General features: G+C 39.1%; 2 protein-coding genes across 2 annotated transcripts; both read left to right on the top strand.

The window, feature by feature from the left end:
- Positions 1 to 20,043: 20,043 nt before the first annotated feature.
- On the top strand, positions 20,044 to 21,824 carry LOC138878587 (uncharacterized). Its single transcript, XM_070158279.1, has 3 exons — positions 20,044 to 20,651; positions 20,789 to 21,339; positions 21,520 to 21,824. The coding sequence occupies exons 1-3, from the start codon at positions 20,044 to 20,046 to the stop codon at positions 21,822 to 21,824; spliced, it is 1,464 nt and encodes a 487-aa protein (XP_070014380.1).
- A 224-nt stretch (positions 21,825 to 22,048) lies between these two features.
- On the top strand, positions 22,049 to 22,570 carry LOC104217302 (uncharacterized). Its single transcript, XM_009767506.1, has 2 exons — positions 22,049 to 22,126; positions 22,259 to 22,570. The coding sequence occupies exons 1-2, from the start codon at positions 22,049 to 22,051 to the stop codon at positions 22,568 to 22,570; spliced, it is 390 nt and encodes a 129-aa protein (XP_009765808.1).
- Positions 22,571 to 22,844: the final 274 nt, after the last annotated feature.

Here is a 22,844-nt window from a genome sequence, read left to right as displayed (position 1 = left end):
CGTGGTAGAATCGCGGCAGTCAGATTCAGAGAAGCTCTCTGGCTGCGGTTCGGCCGCGATCGCGTATTTTCTGAAAAAGGCACCTTTCCAGACACCTCTTCTGATATTTGCCTATAAATTATGAGGCAAGGCTGCATCTTCCAGATACGAAAAAAGACTCTACAACTTCTTTCTTTCTGAATATACTGCATCCTAATTCGCAGTCTCTCTCTCTCAAATTCGTAAGTGTGATTTTGCTCCGTTCTTTGAGTTCGTTGGTATCCTGCAGTTTGTATTGCCACTGTTGCAGGAAGGTTTATTCCGTTTTATCCTGGGAGGATTTAATCCATTACCTTGGCAACGTGTGAGGGGATTAAAATTCCTTAAGGACGCACAAGAAAATTGTGGACTCGAAATATTTCTGATTCTTTACTATTTTATATATTTCATTATTCTTCTAACAGTTTCCTGAATTTTGTTTTAACTCAGTAACGTTCACAAACCTGTAGGATTGGTTAGTAAAGTAGTAAATAATTATTGGGTTGCCAGTTGGGATAGACAAGGATATCCATGGTTTGGGATATGGAATTAGCTGTCCCACCTTTTTTATGGGATAGTTAATCCCACTATTTTAATATAAAATTTATTCAACTACTTGCTAATAATTATAGCCAAACATAAGATAAAAACAATTCCCACTTGCTTTAGGCACCAAAAATTTGAGAGCTGTTATAAAATAATAAAAGAAGAAGAAGATTATTGCAGAGAAAAGTAGAGAGAGAATTCTTATTGATTTTGGGATAAATTACAATGGAATAGAATCCCTCTATTTATAGAAAAAAAGTGGTTTAGCCACAAAGTAACAAACCTTAGAATCTCTCAAAAATATAGACATTCACCTTAAATACATTTCTATTTATAACCCTCCCCCTTGAATGTCTATTCAACAGATAATGTACCTCGTTAAAACCTTAACTAAAATAAAACCCAGTGAGAAAATTTCAGTAAAGGAAAAAAAGTACACGTGTTTAGAAATACGTCTTTTAGTTGTCTCGTTAATAATCTTGCAAGAAAAACCCAGTAGGACAAAAACTTATAAGGAAAAAGGAGTACAACTAGTATTAACTCTACCTGATGAGAGCATCGATTCACATTTTTAAGCCTTCGCATCCCGATCTTGTACACTAGCTTCTTGAAGGTTGACGTCGGTAAAGATTTGGTGAATAAATCGGTCATATTAACTCCAATGAATATGTTGCATCTTGAAATAATCATCTTGATATATAATGTCATAGAATGACATTTTCAATATCTCCAGAGAGGTAAAAATTATCGCTATCATATTATCATGCTTATAGTTATAACAAGATGCAAATGTACACAAATTGCACTTATGGTACTTCAGGACCAATAATGTCATGACCCGAATTTTCACCCTCGGGAGTCGTGATGGTGCCTACTAATACGAGCTAGGCAAGCCAATCATTTGCACAATTTACCTTTTTACCCATTTTATATTCATTAACAATTTAGAAGTAATAACATTTTAAACAACAAAATTTTACATAAGCGGAAGAAAAAGCAATAATCTATCAGAATATGAATCCAATACAACTGTTTGAATCTCGACTACCCAGAACTGGTGTCACAGTTTCACAAACGGTCTAAGAATACTACAAATAAAGGTTTGAAAGAATTAAATACAACACTATCTTTGGAAATACATGTAAGACACAGGAAAGTAGATGGAAGGAGACGCCAAGGCCTACGGACGCCTGCAGGGCTACCTCGGGTCACCTGATGAACAATAATCAGCAATCTCATTGCGGTCCGAAGTCTGCAACACTGGGGTTTGCACAAAAAAGTGCAGAGTGTAGTATCAACACAACCGACCCCATGTGTTGGTAAGTGCCTAGCCTAACCTCGACGAAGTAGTGACGAGGCTAGGACCAGACCACCAAATAAACCTGTGCAGTTATATAATATACAACGAGAAGTAAAGCAGAAATAAACAAGTAAAGATGGGAGGGGGAAACATGCTTCGGGGAATAATAGGTAAAAACAGAATATCAAGAGAATTATTAAGGAATCAAAATCCAACCACTAACATGAATAAGGAAAACAAAGACAGATTTCACTTTCTTTTCACATCTTGTTGCAGGTGTGCAACCCGATCCCATTTCCTGTATCTCGTGGTAGGCGTACCACCCGCTCCCATTTCATCATATCTTTATTGCGACGTGCAACCCAATCCACATATAACATTGTTGTGGTGTGCAACCCGATCCACATATAATATTATTGCAGCGTGCAACCCGATCCATATATAATATTGTTGCGACGTGCAATCCGATCCATATATAATATTTACAATTATAACGAGAATCCCGACAAGGGGTCAATAAGGTCTACACTATCCCGGCAAGGGATTCGACAACATAAGTAATACGTCCTAGCAAGGGAGAAACAACTATAACCAAACTTGTTACAACACCTAACTACCTCATCTATAACCAAACTTGTTACAACACCTAACTATCTCAGCTACAAGCAAACTTGTTACAACACCTAACTACCTCAGCTATAACCATAATCCTTACCCAACACAAAGAATCATTAACCTAAGCATCCGTAATATCAATTAAGAACACAATGCAAGGGAACCACAACTCAACAATAGTCCGACAAGAGGACAACATAATGATCTCTTCTCTTTCTCACTTTTACTTCACATTTCACTTCACAACTCGAGCCAATGCTCTAGAGTTTCAATTATCACTTATACTTTCACAATCTGTTATACAACTGGAGCCAACGCTCTTCAATGTTCATAGGTCACAATTCTTCCACAACTTTACACAACAAATAGAAATCTTCACCAAGGCATGAATAATACAACGAAATCATGAAAATCACAATATAAGACTCACGGTTATGCTTGACACCAACGTATAGATACTCGTCATCATACCTATACGTTGTACTCAACAAGAAACAAATAGCAAATAGGACACAACTTCTAATCCCTCAAGCTAAGGTTAGACCAAACACTTACCTTGAACTTCCACGGCCAACTCAATCCTCAAACACCACCTTTCCTTTCGAATTCGGCTCCAAATCAATTGTATCTAGGCATAATCGACTTAATAACATCAATAAATGCTAAACAATCCAATTCCAATACTTAATTATAGCTTTCTAATCATTCTTCCCAAAAATCCAAAAATCGACCCCGGGCCCGCTTGGTCAAAATACGAGGTTCGGACCAAAACCCGATCACCCATTCACCCACGAGCCTGAATATATAATTTGTTTCAAATCCGACCCCAAAACGAGGTCAAATTCCCAAATAATTAAAAAGCCCTAACTCTACCCAAATTCCTAATTTTCTACCCTTAATTACATGATTTAAGCCTAGAAATCTAATGGGTGTTGATGGAAATTGAAAAAATGAGTCTAATGTTGCATACCTATGAATTGGTAGTGAAATTCCCTTTTAAAAATCGCCCAATTTGGAGTTGAAATGAAGAAGTTATGAAATTTGGTAAAAATCCCGTAATGCATTTTGTTTTTGAACCTTAAAAATAACTGGGCGGATTTGTTCATCGCATTCACGATGAGTTAGGTCAGTCAGATCTTCGCGTTTGAGGAAGACAGCTTGCATTCGCGGAGCTTTGGCTCCTCAAGCCTACGCGTTCGCGGGCCAGTGGCCGCGTTCGCGATGCATAAAGTGGTGACCCTCCCCAGCCCAGGCTGTAAGCCTTCGAGTTCGCGATACCAGGCCCGTGTTCGCGAAGGGGAGACCCCCCAATGCTTCGCGTTCTCGTAGAAGGAAATTCCTTCAGCATAATTAACACATCACGTTCGCGAGGGCCATCCCGCGAACGCGAAGAAGAAAGCATCCGTACACCAGATCGGCTGTTTTCTGCAACTTTTCTTAAGGCCAAACTTTTCGAAACACACCCGAGCCCTTGGGGATCCTAAACAAACATATGTACTAACTCAATAACATCATATGAACTTATCCGTGCGATCAAATCGCTAAAATAACCTCAATAACAATGAATTAAACCTCAAAATGAAAGAATTTTTCTTAAACTTCTTAAAACATCAACTTTGGCAATTTAGGTTCGAATCACGTCAAATGACATCCGTTTTTCACCAAATTCCACAGAAACATCTTAAACTATATATAAGACCTGTACTGGGTGCCGAAACTAAAATAAGTGCCCGATACCATCATGTTCTAATCAAAATTCATTTCAAATTCCTTTAAACAAATTTCAGAAAATAATTTTCTTTAAAAATTCATTTCTCGGGCTTGGGACCTCGGAATTCGATTCCGGGCATACTCCTAAGTCCCATATTTTCCTACAGACCCTCTGGGACCGTCACATCACGGGTCCGGGTCCTTTTACCCAAAATGTTGACCGAAGTCAAATTAACTCATTTTATAGTCAAAACTTATCATTTTTCATAGATTTTCATATTTAGGCTTTTCGGCTAAGTGTCCGGACTGCGCACGCAAATAGAGGTGATGCTAAATTAGGTTTTCAAGGCCTCGAAATATAGAATTCAATTTTAAAACAAGTGATGACCCCCACAAATAATTGTATATGCTTTGAACTATTTAACTCCTCCAAAAATTGTCATATAAGTTAAGTCATATAAGCCATATAAATAGACTTTAGATGCATATCAAGTTTTCATGTCATGCTAGACATGTAAGATAGATGAAAGTGACTACACACACCATTGACTTTATACTTTTGAGTGTTTGAGCTACAGGTCCAAAACTACATGTCTTTTATATGAAACCAATTCTACTTGAATCGTTTCTCCAAACTTTAGATCCTCATATATATTTACCGTTATCATAGATGTAGTCGGCGAACATTTTATATCGGTTTCAACCTCTTTTGTTTTTCAAGAAGACATAACATAAAGATATCTTTATTTATATTTTCAAGTACCTGAACCTCTCTTGAAATTTTATGAAGTGTTATGTCATGTGAACTCCTGGATCATTTTCCTCCTTATTATGATCATTTCGATCATTTTCTCATCTTCTTTATCAATAATTTTATTTGAAGTCGATCTGTCTATACGCTTTAAGCGTACCATAGACTTTGTCCTTCTAAGACTTATTCTAATAAGAGCATTCACAGTGAGAATATAGTTAGTTCTTTGGATCAACAAAAGCGTCTGGAATGCTTTGCAATATATTGCAGATGAATTATCTTTTTATGAACTTCAAGTTTATATTATCTTATTCGAGTATCTAGATTTACAAATGATAATTCTTTCTACGCAATTTTTTCTCAACTGTTTATCTTGTCTCCTCCTCATGTTAGAAAAACTAACTTGATTCCTCAACTTTGAAAACTCACCTTTGTGTGTTATGGTGTTAATCAAAATATACACTGTATGTCAATAATAATAAGATGCAATTACTTGGTTTCTGACCTTGAACCACTTCTGAGGGGAGAATGTAATATACTTTCGTATATAATATATACCAAATTGATATAGATAACTGTTCTCATAAGTAATAGTTTAGCTATTGAGTGGAGGCACTCAATAAATTATTTTGCTAAACTAACTGTGATATAAACCAACTTTTTAAGATGACCTGTCTTGAATAGAAAATATGAAAATTATGCTCTAAATTAAATTATTGAGCAAGTTATCACGCAAACACCAGGTTGCGGGTTAATAATAATTGCACATGTAATTATCTCATAGATGCATCTTATGTGATATATACGACAGATGAATGGGCTTATATTCACCTTTGATATTTTTAACATTTATGGGATTCAATCCTAATTTTAATTGGTCTATTAATTTGTGAGAACAAGTAACGTAAGAGAATTCGTAAAGAACTTTCTAGTTCTTTAATATTTACCCATGTGAATTCTTTTTTATTTTTGCATATCATACTTACATTAACATGGCTAAATCAATTATGCCAACTGGATAAATTATCAATATTGATAAACTTCAGGTTTATACCATAGTGTGTGCAATTATGAATAAACTCCAAATTTATTATGATATATGTTTTTATATCAATAAACTTCTACTTTATTGTGGCATTCTTTTATTTGTGTAGCACAAACTAGAGAATAAAGCGGATAACTTTTCACATATATATTACCATGCTACAAGTTGTAGTAATAGAAGATAATAAATCTTTACTTTATTTTTAGTCTCAATATAACCAACCACTTTCGCGAATATTTTAAAAACTCAATAAATTTCTTTGAGACTTACTACGACACAATATCTTATTGATAATTGTATACGGTCAAAATCGGGCTTGCCTTTTTTGTATGATTAATCGAAACCGGGGCGTGGAAGGACAAGGTTCGACCCCATGTCATACCAGACTGTGACACAAAGTTAGATTCCCAAGCTCGTGACTTAGGGACCGATCGAGACCGAGATTAGTCAAGACCAAGACTGAGGGAAGCCTGTCGAACCATATAACGGAAAGCCAAAATATCCGCAATCGAGCGAGGATTACGACGAAAATCTCGGCACGTATCAAGAAGGGGCCGATTAATTAGTTAATCATGGTATTTCTTACTGTATTTAGAATTGTATCAAAGGTAGGACTCCCCTACTATAAAATGGGGGTCTGATCACTTGTAAAAGGCATCATATTCACGCAATACAAAGTAATATACTACCTTTCTCTTAAGCTTTCAATACTCTGTTGCTTTGTTCATATTTTCCAGTAGAATATTTGTTGGTTCGAGGGCGTCCCAGCTCGAGGGCCAAAGCTATACGTTTATTTCGATTTGCTTTGATTTCTACTTGCAGTCAATTTCATATTTTCTTAGTTTGTGCCAACTAAAATCACGTATCCTTAAAACCACGAATAACTTCAATTGTTATCCATTTTTAGGGTAAATAGTTTGGCGCCCACCGTGGGGATAAGGATAATAGTGATTGCTTGGTACTAACTTTCGTGACACACACTATTTTATACTTGTTCTTATGAGTATCTTTGATTCCAGGATCAGCATGTCAAACTCTCAAACAACACCCATGCACATAGACAATGGCCTTGGTCTCCATAGAGAAAACGACAACATAGCCGCTCCAGGGAATGAAGTGCCTCCAATTGACCTCGATGGAGTCCCGACCATAAACCCAATCGACGTCAGTTTCCATGTTGTCATTAATGCAAATTTGGCCGTCGATCTTGAGAGTAACGCCCGTAGAGATGTTCGATCAAACGGTCAGAACGCATAGGGCAGTAAAGAGGGTGGGATCAGCCTTCGAGTAATATTCGAAATGTTGTAGGCTCAACAAGCTGCAATAGCATAACTCCAAAATCGGAACCATACACCGAGCAAGATCGAGCCCGAGCCATAACAGGAAGTTGTTCGTACGGCCAAATCGGTGGCAAAGTGATCGACCGGAGATGAATCAGGGACCGATGCCATAATCCTGAAGATGCTTGAGGAATGAACGAAGCATATTGAATCGGGGGAGAAGAAAATTAAAGCAAATGACAAAATGGTGGAAACCTATAATTCTAGGGTTGATCAAACTCCGGGGGCACCACCGATTTTGAAGGGTTTGGATTCAAAAATGTTCATGCAAAAACTTTTCCCCCTCGAGCGCAGCTCCTAAACCAATTCCCAAGAAGTTTCGCATGCCAGAAATTCTCAAGTATAATGGAACGACTGACCCCAACGAGCACGTCACTTCATACACATGTGCGATTAAGGGGAATGATCTGGAGGATGATGAGATCGAGTCCGTATTATTGAAGAAATTTAGGGAGACCTTATCAAAAGGAGCGATGATATGGTGCCATAACTTGCCACCCAACTCCATTTATTCTTTTGCTATGCTTGTAGATTCCTTCATTAAAGCACACACCAGAGCTATAAAGGTCGAGACTAGGAAGTGGGCCTCTTCAAGGCAAGGTAGAAATATAACGAGATGCTCAGAGAATTTGTGTCTCAATTTCAAATGGAATGTATGGATCTACCACCGGTCACCAATGATTGGGCTGTTCAGGCCTTCACTCAAGGATTAAACGTACGAAGCTCGGTGGCTTCACAGCAACTAAGGCAGAACTTGATCGAATACCTAGTTGTTACCTGGGGCGATGTGCATAATCGATACCAATCAAAGATTAGGGTCGAAGACGATCAACTGGGGACTCCTTCCGGGTTCGTTCATCCTATCAGGATCATTGACAGAGTCAAAAGGGACATCGACCGAGAGCCACACTCGAGCAGGGATCGCTACCAGCCATACAACGGAGACCGGAGAGGAAACAGACCTGGGCGCAACCCTATTCGAGTGGAAAGGAGAAATGATCGAGGTCAGATCTCTTGGGGGCTCATGAGCAAGAATGGTTTCGATAGGGATGCCGAGCCCAAAGAAGCACGCGACTATTAGAGTATAACTTCAATGTTGATGTATCTACCACCGTATCAGCCATCGTACGTATCAAAGATACTAGATGGCCTCGACCTCTGCAGATCGATCCAGCTCAGAGAAATCCCGACCAGATATGCAAGTATCATGGCACCCATGGCTATAGAACAGAAAATTGCAGACAACTAAGTGTAACGACCTGGCCGGTCATTTCATGAGTTACCACTCCGTTTTCCCCATTTATGCTTCTTATTGCCTTGTTCAGCTATATTTTGTGTTACTAGGTTGGTTGGTTTGGGTTTGGAGAGGTTTTGGTAAGGTTTGAGATACTTAGTCTCTTTTTAGAAAGCTTAAGTTGGAAAAGTCAACCAGATGTTGACTTATATGTTCAAGGGCTCGGATGTGAGTTCCGATGGTTCGGATAGCTTCGGTAGGTGATTTGGGACTTAAGAGCGTGATTGGAATGTGTTTTGGAGGTCCGGAGTAGATTTAGGCTTGAATTGGCGAAATTTAAATTTTGGCATTTTCCGGTTGATAGGTGAGATTTTGATATAGGGGTCGGAATGGAATTCCGGGAGTTGCAGTAGTTCCTTTGTGTCATTTGGGATGTGTGTGCAAAATTTTAGGTCATTTGGACATGATTTGATATACTTTTTGATCAAAAGCGTAATTCGGAGGATTTTTGGAAACTTAGGCTTGAATCCGATGTGTTTTGGTTGATTCGATGTTGTTTGAGGTTTTTGAAGATGGGTATAAGTTTTAATGGTGGTATATGATGCGTTTGTGCTGTTGGGTTGAGGTCCCGGGGGCCTCAGGGTAATTTTGGATGGTTGGCAGAAAGTTTGGAAGTTGGTTTTGGCAGCTGAAGATGTGCCATTTGCAGTCATAACCGCACCTGCGGCTAGGGGACCGCAGGTGCGGTCTTGCAGAAGCGAAAAGGGAGCTGCAGATGCGGCCAAATGGAAGGTTGGCAAGAACCGCAGAAGCGTTTGAGGAACCGTACCTGCGATGGCGCAGATGCGGAGACTGAGGGGCTTATGTGAAAACCACATAAGCGGTTCATGGACCGCAAAAGCGGCACCGTAGAAGCGGTTAAAGGGGCGCAGATGCGGAATCCCTGGGCCAGAAGGTATATAATGTTTTCTTCGCGAATTTTTGGCTAAGTTCTCCATTTTTGAAGACGAGAAGCGAGCTAGGGCAGTGAATTCAAGGGAAAATCGAAGAGAATCAGTTGGGTAAGTTCCCTAAGCTTCATTACTTGAGTTTATGATCATTTTTCCATTGGTTAATCATGGTATTAGTGGGGATTAAGGGTTAAAATTGAGGAAACTAGGGCTTGGTATTAGAGATCTAGACTTGAAGATTTGAGGGGCTATTTGTGGTCGGATTTTGGGACTTTTGATATGTATGAACTTGTGAGGAGATAAGGAATCTATTAATGTAAATTTTATTGAATTCCAAAATGTGGGCTCGGGGGTCGGGTTTTGGTTAATTTCGGGATTTATGCTTTAACTTGATTATTTTCGCATGGGCTTTGTTCCCTTAGCATATTTTGACCTCGTGATTCTGATTTTAGATAGATTCAACGCGAGTTGAGGCCGATTCGAGCGGCAAAGGCATTGTGAGCTAGAGTTTGGACCGGATTGAGGTGAGTAATGATTGTAAATGTTATCCTTAGGGTATGAAACTCTGAATCGCACATCGTTGTGCTATATTGAGGTGACGCACATGCTAGATGACGAGCGTGAGGTCGTGCACCATTGGGGATTGTGACTTAGTCCATCCCGAATGATTGTTTTACCGCGTATTTGACTGAAAACTGTTTGCTATCCTCATGTTTTTGGTTGAATGCCATATTTGGGCCTCGTGCCAACTATTTGAACCCTTAGGGGACTTTTCCTTATATTTCCTCACTGTTTTGACTTTATGCTTGTACTTAGTCATGTTATATTCTACTGTTTTTATAACTCAGCCATGTTTGCTCTGTTTCAACACTTAAAATGATATTTTAATGATATTTTGGGTTGAGCATCATGCTTTATTATGCCCGAGTGGCTTATGCGATTCTGATTGAGTAAAGCTGAGGGCCTCTTTTGTGAGGTTATTGAGCTGATTCATGATTATGAGACCGAGGGCCTGAGATTGTACGCTACGAGGTGGCTTGTTGATATGAGGCCGAGAGCCTACTGATTATGCCACGAGATGGCTTGATATTGCGCTTGGGCCGTAAGGGCCCCCTCCCAGAGTCTATACACCCCTAGTGAATGCGGGTACCCATTGTGATATGAGATATAGCCCGAGAGGCTAGTGTTGTTCTATGATATTGTCCGAGGGGTGGATTCTGTTGATATTATGCCCGAGAGGCGGATTTTATGTGTTTATTTGTTCTAGCTGCTTTTCGTTGAATTTGTTTAACTCTTAAAAAGGTGTTTTAAAGAAGTTTCTTCTGAACTTAGTGTTTTTACATGTTTTCACTATATCATTGTTTTTACTGGTTTTATACTGCTTCTTTATAGCCTGTCGATATGTTTTTACATGATTTCTTATCGCTCAGTCTTCATTTATTAATATTACTCACTGAGTTGGAGTACTCACTTTAGTCCCTGTACCCCGTGTGCAGATTTAGACGCTTCAGGTCCTGCTTGTGAGGGTTGAGAGCTTCCAGCAGATTTCAAAAATTCACTAAGTAGCTGCTCGGCGTTCGCAGCCCAATGCTTCTCCCTCTATCTTATTTTCTTTTGTTTTAGTTATGTAATAGTTGTATAGACTCCTTCAGACTTGTGGTTTTTATGATAGATGCTCATGACTTGTGACACCCCGATGTCGGGCTATGTCTATCCGCATGTTGTAGTATTCACCTTATTTTGAGAATTATTATTATTGTGATTAAGACTTAATTGGCATTATTTAACTACTTAAAATGATGTGGGAGTGTGTCAGCTGGCCTTGTCTTCACGAGAGGCGCCATCATGACCGGGTTCGGGTTTAGGGTCGTGACATTAAGGGAGGAAGTAGCCCAATTGTTCAATGAAGGGCACCTTCAAGAATTCTTAAGCGATCGGGCCAAGAATCACTTCAAAAACAAAGATTTCAACAAACAGAACGAGGAAGAAGAGCCACTACATGTGATTCACATGATTGTTGGAGGGGTCAATATTCCTCAAGAACCAGTATTAAAACGCACCAAGGTGTCGATCACAAGGGAGAAGTGAACTCAGGATTATGTACCAGAAGGAACCCTGACTTTCAATGATGAGGATACAAAAGGGTTCGTGAAACCTTATAATGATGCACTGGTAATATCTGTACTTATGAATAAGACTCAAGTTAAACGTATTTTAATTGATCCATGTAACTCGACCAACATTATTCGAACGAGGGTCGTAGAATAGCTCGGCCTGCAGGATCAGGTTGTTCCCACGACCCGAGTGGTAAATGGCTTCAACATGGCGTGTGAAACCACCAAAGGCTACTCCATTTGGTCTTGTCTCCATGGCCATTCATGAAGTGGGGGATGGACATCGTTGTCCCTCTTCTATGGGCCCCAGGTAAAGCCCAATTTATTTTATTTATGACTGATTATTTTTCTAAGTGGTTTGAAGCACAGACTTTCGAGAAAGTCAGGGAGAAGGAAGTCATTGACTTCATTTGGGATCACATCATATGTCGATTTGGGATGCCTTCCGAAATTGTATGCGATAATGGAAAGCAGTTCATCGGTAGCAAGGTGACTAAATTTCTCAAGGATCACAAGATCAAAAGAATCCTATCAATACCTTATCATCCCAGTAGAAATGGATAGGCCGTATCGACCAAAAAAACCATCATCCAGAACCTTAAGAAGAGGCTAACTGACGCAAAAGGGAAGTGGAAGGAAATTCTACCCGAGGTTCTTTGGGCATACCGTACAACATCAAATTCTAGTACCGGGGCTACCCCATTCTCATTAGTTTATGGTGCCGAAGCTCTAATGCCGGTCGAGGTCGGGGAACCAAGAATCTTGTTTCGATATGCGATAGAAGGGTCGAATAAAGAGGCTATGAATACAAGCCTAGAATTATAATATGAAAGACGTGAAACCGCCCTCGTTCGATTGGCCGCCAAAAAATAATGGATCGAGAGATACTACAACAGAATAGCCGATCTTTGATATTTCAGCATTGGGGACTTGGTACTAAGGAAAGTCACCCTCAACACCCGAAATTGGAACGAAGGAAAATTGGGCCCGAATTGGGAAGGACCATACCAGATTCTCGGAGTCACCGAAAAGGTATCCTACAAGATCAAAACGATGAATGGGGAACAACTACCGAGCAATTGGAATGTATCTCACCTAAAACGATATTACTACTAAGGTACGACCCTTTTCTATTTCCTTTTATATTAAGCTAACACTTGCAGGTGGTCAACAAGGATCAACGATGGATTTATCGGCATGAAGTCTTTAGGTCTGAAAGCACATGTTGCACTCTTTTTTCCTTAGACTGGTTTTGTCCTAAATGGGTTTTCCAGCGAGGTTTTTAATTAGGCAACAATAGATTGTTCCAACTTAGAATCAAAGGCCGATTACGAATCGGTACCAAAAACTATATTTATAGTATCTGAGATTTCTCTACAATCAACCTCGAATACTTGGGGCGGGAGGGATTACCCTCGAATATCGAATTGTTCTAGCAAGGAAAGCAAGGAAATTATTTCGAAATGGAAGGGTATCAATAGGTAGGATTTACTGTAAGGTCCAAACGGTCAAAACGAACCGTGCCCACGTAGATTGCTTGAGCTTTGACATAAAACATGTACGCATGTATGACTATTTTTGACAAGAATAAAGAGAAATACTTTCCTTGTAACTATCTTGTGTCTTGGAAAAATTTCCACTTTACAATCCCGTACTTTCGATCTTTTAAGAAAATGGGCTCAAGGGCCAATTATAATCAAAATTTGGATGGTCACTCAGGGACTGTCATTCGAAAACTAACTTTAAAATAGATCTAGCTATCAAAATATTGGGGATATAAGACCTATCAAGCAACCCACGAATTTTAAAGGCCATGGCCATACCCACTCGGGGACTGTTATGTTAAGAAAGTTCAATGGGCTACACCCGAACTAAAAGGCTACGGCCAGTTTAAACGGTTCGGAGACGTCCAAAATCCGTAACAAAAATAGGCCTTCGAAAAAGAAAAAATTCTTTCACAACCGGTTCTAAAGTCTACCCTCGGCAGAATCTTAAACTTAAGATATTTTTGAGAGAAAACTTCAATAACTTCGAACCCCGATAATGCCTTAACCCAGAAAGGCAATAAAGATAGGGTTTTGTTCGAACCCTCGAACACAAACTTATTATTTCATGCTAAGACATTCGAAACTTTGTAAATACGAATAATAAAGCAAAGGAAAAATTTGAGATCCAAAAAGGGTAGAAAGCCTTATATATATACATAAACGATCTTTTTACAAAGGCCGGATTGGCCAAATACAAATAATGGCCAAAATAGCCTCGAAAAAGACACAAAAGAGAGCAAAAATACAAATGCCTAAGGGCTACTTATACTTCGAGTTCGAGAGATCATTCTCACTCAATTAGAAAGCCTAAGGGCCATCTCAAAACGAGTTCGAGCAAATCCTCACTCGGGGACTATCTATCAAGCCCGAGGGCTGCCTCGATTCAAGATCGAATTATTATCCCAAATCTGGGACTACGTGTTAAGCCTAAGGGCTACCTTATTTCGAGTTCGAATATTCGCTCAGGAATTATCGATCAAAAACAGTCGAGGGCAGTACTTACTATTAGTCCGTACCATCTCAATCTTGGACCTTCGAATACAACATCATAATTTTATGCTAAGGCGCTCTAACCTTTTTATAAGTCAACGAAAAGACAACATACTTAGCAGACATGAAAGGGAAAAAGTTTTATATATTCATCAAAAACTTTTTACAATGGAAACACGGCCCGATGGAAGTTCTTTACAAAGGCCAAAGCGGCCTCAACGGAAATACAAAAACTATTTAAAAGCCTAAGTAACCTGGCCTTTGTCGTAGGCAGCATCTCCATTCTTGGGATCTTCCCCATCTTCGGATCCGTTTAGGCTCTCAGAGTCTTCCTCAGGAAAGGCAAGCTTCGAGGCTCTGGTCTCCTCTGCTTTGGTAGTCTCGAGTTCGGCCCCAATATTGAAACCCTAGCCTAAACTTCCTCGAGGGCTTCCCTTTGAGCTTGCCGTTTTACATGATCCACCATACTCCTAGCTTCGCTTGAATGGCCTCGACGTCGACCTTAAATTGGGCCACCTTAGCATCAGCTTTAGTGTTGTACTTGGCCACCTCAGATTTGGACCTCTCAAGTTCGTTGGCCAAATTCGCTTTATCAAAGATGGCTGAATCCAATCGGGACTGTAGCTCCTCGATTTTCGTGGTTTGCATCGAGGTTTTCTCCTTTGCAACCCGAAGCTGAGATTCGATCGACTCTAGATTTGCTTGGACAACCTCCTTTTCCAAAGCTAAGATGTCCATACACCCCTTGAACTTTTCATCTTCGGCTCCTATTGCATCTATTTGTCTCTAAAGGTCCTTGATCTGTTCAAGCCTCTGTTGGACCTGCATAATCGGATCATTAGTTGTTATCTCCAACTCATCTTCACTATCGTGAAGCACTCGGATACCCTATCGGCTATCTCAACATGCTCATCTCGAGCCGTCAGTAAATCTGCCTGAAGCTTCTCACTGAAAAGCTTGTCGGTATCGCTTTTCTCAGTGAGGTCCTGACCTCAGCCTTGCGTTCCTCCCGGATTCGAAAGAAGTCCTCGTGATGTAACAATGAAGCATACGAATAAGAAAGAAAATGTTAGAATTATTCACAACTTAAAGTTTAGAAAAACGATAATGGAGTGTCCCTCGAAATTACCTGATACAGAGCATGCTGGGCCTCGTTGAACATGCAGGTGGCTCCCATCACATCCATCGCGGCTTGGTCCTCTTAAGTCACCAAGCATCTCAAGTAGCTAGCAATCCCCATGGGGGGAGATAAGACCTGAGCATCCTCCCATACAGTGAGCACTATGGTACGCCTACGATCAGGGTTAACACTGGGGGTCGAGACCGGTCCACTAGTTTTGGGCTCGATGAAGTCCTAGCGACGTCCGATGATGGTGCCTTACTCGGTGTCGGTAAGTCACCAAGCCCGATGACATCTCCCAAGGCTTTGAACTCCGCTCCATCCAGGTAGCTGTGGATGTCAATTGCCCCCTAAGGACCCTCGCCAGAGTGACCTAACAAGTTGGCAGCCTCATGGATCGTGGCATCTGAAAATTGAGGGGACTCGGGGATATCAATCACTCTGAGGTCTTCCTTCAGTACATTGTCAGCTATTTGAGAAGCCTCGCCTCTGGTTCCTCCCTCGATCACCTCAGTGTGGGATGGAGCGGCCTCGACTTTTTCCGTCTCCGGAACATCGGCTGAAGCTCCTTCGTTAGCTTCCTCCAGTTCAGAGGGATTTTGTGTCGAAGCACTAGCCCGAGCACGGGCCATCAGCTGGGAGTCGTCTTCTTTCTCCTCTTTTTGGGGGCTCATCCCTTAATCAGCGGATGGAGTGCGAAGTCATAGTAATAGCAGCGCCCCTAGGCCTGCGAGACCTCCTCGCCGGTCTTTTCTTCTCCGGGCCCGGGGAACTTGAAGCATATTTCCTCTTCTTCTCCTAGGCTTGCTTCGGAGTAGGTGGTTAGGGAAGGATTTCTTCATCACTAGATGGCGGCCTCATTGTAATGTCCTTTCTGAGACCTACAAAAAAAAAGGATGAGTATTTTAAGAAGGATCGTAGGCAATAGCCATTCCAAGAGAGAAACCTACCATGATTACTGGCTTCCCACTGGCCCTTCGACAACTCCATCTAGGCACGTTCGGAGTAGGGTCTCTGTGACACTAGGCTCTCGGCCCATTGCTTAAGTTTCGGAATTGGTTCCGGCATCTGGACCACAGCTGTAACACCAAAATATAGATGAGCAAAGGAAGAAAGAAGTAAAACATTAGATTAAACATTCAAGGTGAAGTGTACTTACATTTTATGTTCCACTTCTCAGGGAATGACGTATCTTCAGTAGTGATCAAGTCCGTAGTCTTTATTTGGACAAATTGGCCCATCCAACCTTGATCCCTAGACTCGTCTATGCTAGAGAACAGGGCTTTATTAGCCTGACAGACAAGCTTAATTAGTCCCTCTTGATAGAGCTAGGGACTTTAGAGGCGCATGAGGTGATCGAGGGTAAAGGGACATCCCTAGATTTTGCTTGTGAAGAAACAGAGGAGAATGACTATCCTCCAGAACAAAGGGTGGATTTGGCCAAGGGTGACATCGTACCTCTTGCAAAAAGCGACGATGATGGGGTCTAACGGACCCATCGTGAAGGGATAAGTGTAAACACTTGATACCTCTCCATGTGAGTGGTGATAGATTCCTCTGGAGTAGGAACTACTACATCCTTATCCACCCAGTTACACTCATCTTTCATCTTTTTGAGGACGTCTTGGGTGATGGTGCATATGTATCTCGAGACCGGTTCACATCGGCCCGATACCACCGGAGTCTTTTCAAGCTTGAAGTCAGCATTGGTTGGGCACCCTAGCGGAACGAATTCCTCAGGGTGGGGTTCCACCAGAGCCTTACCGCCGGCAGGTCGTGATGAAGAAGCGGTTTTCTTTTGCGGCACGATTTTGGAAGTTTTATCCATTGATGAACAAGAGAAGAAAGAATTGAGAATGATACGGTTCGATTAGGGTTCGAGGAATTTAGGTGTGAAGATTGTGAAGCAGAGAGATTTGTTGAAGGAAAGAAAAGGTAGAGACGACTTTGAATGTAAAAGTTTGAATGAGGAAAGGCTAGGGTTTTTATAGGTAGATGGCGACGGTTCAGAACCGGTAGTGGCCGACAACAACTGAAAGACATTTAATGTCTCGGCATCCGAACTGACGAGACGTTTTGGTTACTTCTGCTGCTTACGTCATGATGTATCAAGGTGAAAATCGAGAGCTCAAATCGCTTCTTGTCATTACTCTCCAAAAAATGAGGGGATTATCTATATACGATAAAAATCGGGCTTGCCTTTTTTGTATGATTAATCGAGACCGGGGCGTGGTAGGCCAAGGTTCGACCCCATGTCATACCAGAATGTGACACAAAGTTAGATTTCCAAGCTCGTGACTCAAGGACCGATCGAGATCGAGATCAGCCAAGACCAAGACCGAGGGAAGCCTGCCGAGCCAAATAATGGAAAGCCAAAATATCTGCAATCGGGCGAGGATTACGGCAGAAATCTCGGTGCGTATCAAGAAGGGGCCGATTAATTAGCTAATCCTGGGATTTCTTACTTAGTAAGAATTGTATCAAAGGTAGAATTCCTCTACTATATAAAAGGGGTCTGATCACTTGTAAAAGGCATCATATTCATACAATACAAAGCAATATACTATCTTTTTCTTAAGATTTCAATACTCTGTTGCTCTGTTCATATTTTCTAGTAGAATATTCGTTGGTTCGAGGGCGACCCAGCTTGAGGGCCAAAGCTATACATTTATTTCGGTTTGCTTTTATTTCTACTTGCAGTCAATTTCAATATCAATTTACATATTTTCTCAGCATATGCCAAGTAAAATCATGTGTCCTTAAAACCACGTATAAATTCAATTGTTATCCGTTTTAGGGTAAACAATAATCAATTTTATTTCTCCAAAATAGTATAATTGGATCTTCCAGAGCTTTTAATTAATTTTGTACTACTAAATATTCATCAACATCCATGTGGTGGATATCTCTTTCAAGAGAAAGTTATACTATTATGGTCATTGGCAAAAATTATTATAGGCAAGATATGTTGCTTCCATTACTTTTGCCTTGTAATAATCACATTTGCCATAATATTTTGGCATAATCACAATAGGTACGTGATCAATAACTACTAATGCCATAATAATAAAATTATTTTCTTATTTCGTCTCAAACCTCCTTCTAGAGGTGAGTGTGGTATATTCATTACTACTAGCACGTTCATATTCTTCCAAGAATTAATATGTATTCATAAATCACATATTATCACATTCACATCATGAGTGGACCATAGTCATCTATATGTGCTTTACGGAATCTCATATCAAATCGATGACAAACATTAATTTCACATCATGAAGGATTATATTAAAAATCCTTATTATTCTCATTATCACAATGATGACGATTATAATTTCGTCTATTGCCACGTCCATCCATTGATACCTTCACTTAATAATTTTATTTTCTTTTAGACTTATCACTTGCTTCTACCACATTCTCTTAAGGGAATGAGAATGAGTCAAATTCAATAGGACGGGTTTTCACTTCTTGTGCGCACAATCATACATGAATTTGATCATGGCAAGGGATAAAAATTTTGCCACTTTGGGTGGTTATAATTTCTTACAAACTCCATTACAGTTATAATTAAAATTTATTATCTTTGCTTGTATTTAAAATCAAATTATAGAATGTCAAGAATTTAAAAGAGAAAAATAAGGTAAAATACTTACCTTAAATCCAGAATTTTTTCCTGAGGGAAGTTCATGGAATAATTGATAATCATTATGCGCAATATTATGTATAAGTTGAGCACCATACACATATCCCAAAGCCTCTACAATTGGTTGGAGTCTCGTGCTAATAAAGTGTTATTAAACAATAAAAGAAGAAGAAAAGTATTGCAGAGAAAAGTAGAGAGAGAGAGAGAGAAAATTCTTATTGATTTTGGGATGAATTCAAATGGAATAGAACCCTCTATTTATAGGGAAAAAGTGGCTTATCCAAAAAGTAACAAACCCTAAAATATCTCTAAAATATAGACATTCACCTTAAATACAATTCTATTTATAACAAGGGCCACAAAATTACTATTTCTCTATCTATAGTATCCAATTTATATAATTATCTTTTATCGTTGATAAATTTATTTCCTTATTTTCAAATTATTTAATAACTTCATTTCTTTCTCTTACTAAGTAGTACAACCTAATTAATTTTCTGCCAATCGGATATTACTCTTTTGCTGAATTTTCTCTATTCATTAATTGGTTACTTTACTCTATCTAATAGTTCAATTTATAATTTATCTTTTCTCACATAAATTAAGTATTTTAGGGGTTCTCTCATTTCAGTTGTGATGCAGTCAAGCACGGAGTTGCCGTAACAAATAATGTTTGCAACGTTTAATTCATTCCGTTTTTTGTACTTTATGAAATCAAGTTCTTTTTATCTTTTTTTTTTCTTTTTTCATTCTTCATATTTACTTGCCTAAAAAGGGAAAATTTCATATTAAAACAACTGGGCTGCCTCCTTTTCAACTTTATATCCCATATTTCAATTTACAATTGAATAGCCCAAAAATTCGAGGCCCATATCCGAAAAAGGGGCGTTATTTCCGTTTTTGGGGAGTAAGAAGCCGGATTTTCTTTGTTTCAGATGGATTTTCTCTGATTCTTTCCAATCTTCTTCCCTAAATACTACAAAAACGAGATCTTGCGATCAATGCAGCTCCAAACACCCTAGAATTTCTTTTTCATCTCGAATTTCTTCAATTGTTTTGCTACAAATCAGCGCAATTCTCATTTTTTGCTGCAATTTTGATTTCAATTTTTTGTTCGATGGAGCTTTTTTCAGTTTACGTTCTTCATAGTGGTGAATGGGAAGAAAACAAGTTTATCAATTTCGTTAGCGATTGTGTAATAATCGAGTCGACATTCAGCTACAACAATTTAGTTGCAGCTATTTCGGAACAGATTAGGATCGATAGTGAGTTAAACACAATAGAGATTAACTTTCTCCCAAATGATGGTTTGCAATCGATTCTGATATACAATGATACATGTGTAAAAGTGTATATCGAATTAAAGAAGAAAAGCTTGAATTTCACTGAATATCCCTTGTTTGTGACAATGAAAGAGATTTATGATAATCATTTGGTTGCTACAAGTTCCAATTGTTTGGTTTCTACAAGTTCCAGTTGTTTGGTTGTTACAAGTTCTAATTCTATAGATGTATCCACAATTGATAGCACTGAGATTATGCCTGATATCGAATTGATTAAAAATACGAAACTTAGTAAAAACACGGGTATAATAGATAATATGTTGAACGAATTTGTTGAGGAGGATCAAGTTTATAAAGATAAAGAGACTGTTATGAATGTGATGAAGAACTTGGCTGTACGCGAGAGGTTCCAATTCAAGGTGAAGAGATCTAGTGCAACAAGGTAGTCATTAATTGTATATTCTGTTATATATATGTATAAATTAGTATATATTTGTATATAGGTATTAAAATTAGTATATATGTAGTTATGTTTTTGTATACAAGTGTATTTAGAAGTTGAATGATCTTTAATCCTAGGTATCACCTTATGTGTGTGGATGACAATTGTGCTTGGAGTTTCAAATCTTCTGCCGTTTTCAAGACAAACATATTCAAAGTGAGAAGTTACAATAATAATCACACATGCGACTATGGTGAAAGATACTTAACACAACGTCAAGCTACTTCGGGTGTAATTGCTAGTATAGTCAAGGATAAGTATGTTAATCCAAAAAACATTTACACCGCAAAAGATATAATAAAGGACATACAAAAGCAACACGGGATTGAAGTGAGCTACATGAAAGCATGGAGAGCTAAAGAGATAGCAATGGCAATGATAAGAGGGAGTCTGAGTGATTCATATAAGGAGTTGCCGAAGTATTTTTATATGTTGGAGCAAACAAATCCAGGAACGGTTACAAAGTTGCACAAATCAGAAGATGAATGCTTTCTTTATGCATATATTTCGCTATATGCATCTATCAAGGGCTGGGAGCATTGCAGACCGATAATGGTTGTTGACGGAAGTTTCCTTAAAGCAGCATATAAGGGTACCATCTTGACTGCTTGCACACAGGATGGAGCTGGTGAGTTGACTGCATCTACCTTGTTTCTGCAATTTGTATAATATTTTAGTTTCATGTATAAAAGTGTATAGGATTTCACAGCTGTTGTTTTTATAAAATTTGCAGTTGGTATAAAGTTGTATAACTATGTATAAGATTTGTATAATTGTCTGAATCCTAATATCTATTTTATATAAATAGGAAAAATCCTTCCACTTGCATATGCAATTGTAGATTCAGAGAATAACAAATCTTGGGAATGGTTCTTTGTCCAGATAAAGGGTACTTTTGGAGTTAGGGAAGGGATGTGTATAGTTTCAGATAGAAATGAAAGCATCTTCAATGCCACAAAAGTTGTGTACCCAGAAGTACATTATATTTGCATGTTTCACTTGTGGCAGAATGTAAAGCGCACATTCAAGAAATATCACAAACAATTGAAGGATATCTTCTTTGCTTTGGCTAGAGCTTACACGATAGAGAAGTTTGAGTACCATATGACATAGATGTGCAAAATTGATCCAAGGGTGCAGCCTTACTTGTTCGAAGTTGGCTACGAAAGGTGGTCTAGGGCATATTCCAAAGTGAAAAGGTCGATGGTAATGACTTCCAATATTGCAGAGTCAATTAATGCAGCTAACAAGGATGCTAGAGAGTTACCAGTAATGCGATTGCTGGAGTACATGATAAATTTGCTACAACAGTAGAACAACAAAAATAGAAAAGTGCAATGGAGACATCTACACAGCTTGGTGAAAAGTATGACAAACTCTTTCGGGAAAATCTGATTGCATCGGAGCAAATGACGGTAAAATCAATCAAATATAATGATGCTTGGCACTGCTGACTTGTATTTTACTACTTGTATAAGTATGTATAACTCTGTATATTAATGTATAATGTTCTTTAACTTTTTAAAAAAAAAAAAAAACTTTTGCAGGTGAGCTCTGCTACGGAGCAGTTATATACTGTGTTTGAAGGGGTAAGGCGAAACATAGTGTGCCTTGAAGAGGGAACATGCAGTTGCGGAAAATTTCAAATGGATGAACTTCCATGTCCGCATGCTTGGGCGGTTTTGAAGAACCAGCAGCTGAAACCTAGACAGTATTGCTCTTTTTACTACAAGAAGGATAAACTCCTTAGAACTTATGAATTTCCAGTGAATCTGATGCTAGATGAGAGTTTATGGGTAATCCCAATAGAGGTGATGGAAGATGTGGTCCTACCACCTAAAGGGAGAAGGAATGCATGAAGTCCAAGAAAGGAAAGACTCATACCTGCTTCAGAAAAAAAGTCTAAGAGGGCGTTTTCATGTTCTGTGTTTGGACAAGGTGGTCACAATAGAAAAACATGTAAAAATCGACCAAAATAAATAGTTGGAAACATAACACTTCCTATTACAGTTGTTGTCATGTTGAGTAGTTAAGTTTCACAAACAATAGAGTTATAAATGTTGAGTAGTTAAGTTTCACAAGCAATTAAGTATTGAAGGGTGAAGGGGCAAATTCACTATTCGTTAAGCTTTT

Source organism: Nicotiana sylvestris, chromosome 9 (assembly GCF_000393655.2).
Source record: "Nicotiana sylvestris chromosome 9, ASM39365v2, whole genome shotgun sequence".
NCBI classification, from domain to species: domain Eukaryota; kingdom Viridiplantae; phylum Streptophyta; class Magnoliopsida; order Solanales; family Solanaceae; genus Nicotiana; species Nicotiana sylvestris.
Note: the sequence above shows the minus strand (reverse complement) of the source record. Positions and strands in the feature narration are given on the sequence as shown.

What these genes read in the sequence shown, in the direction of transcription:
- LOC138878587 (XM_070158279.1), top strand. Translation starts at nt 20,044, where the DNA reads ATGGAGCTTTTTTCAGTTTACGTTCTTCATAGTGGTGAATGGGAAGAA. An exon ending in AAGAGATCTAGTGCAACAAG is followed by an intron (nt 20,652 to 20,788) that starts GTAGTCATTAAT and finishes CTTTAATCCTAG; the next exon opens with GTATCACCTTATGTGTGTGG. An exon ending in TTGCACACAGGATGGAGCTG is followed by an intron (nt 21,340 to 21,519) that starts GTGAGTTGACTG and finishes TTATATAAATAG; the next exon opens with GAAAAATCCTTCCACTTGCA.
- LOC104217302 (XM_009767506.1), top strand. Translation starts at nt 22,049, where the DNA reads ATGGAGACATCTACACAGCTTGGTGAAAAGTATGACAAACTCTTTCGG. An exon ending in TTGCATCGGAGCAAATGACG is followed by an intron (nt 22,127 to 22,258) that starts GTAAAATCAATC and finishes AAACTTTTGCAG; the next exon opens with GTGAGCTCTGCTACGGAGCA.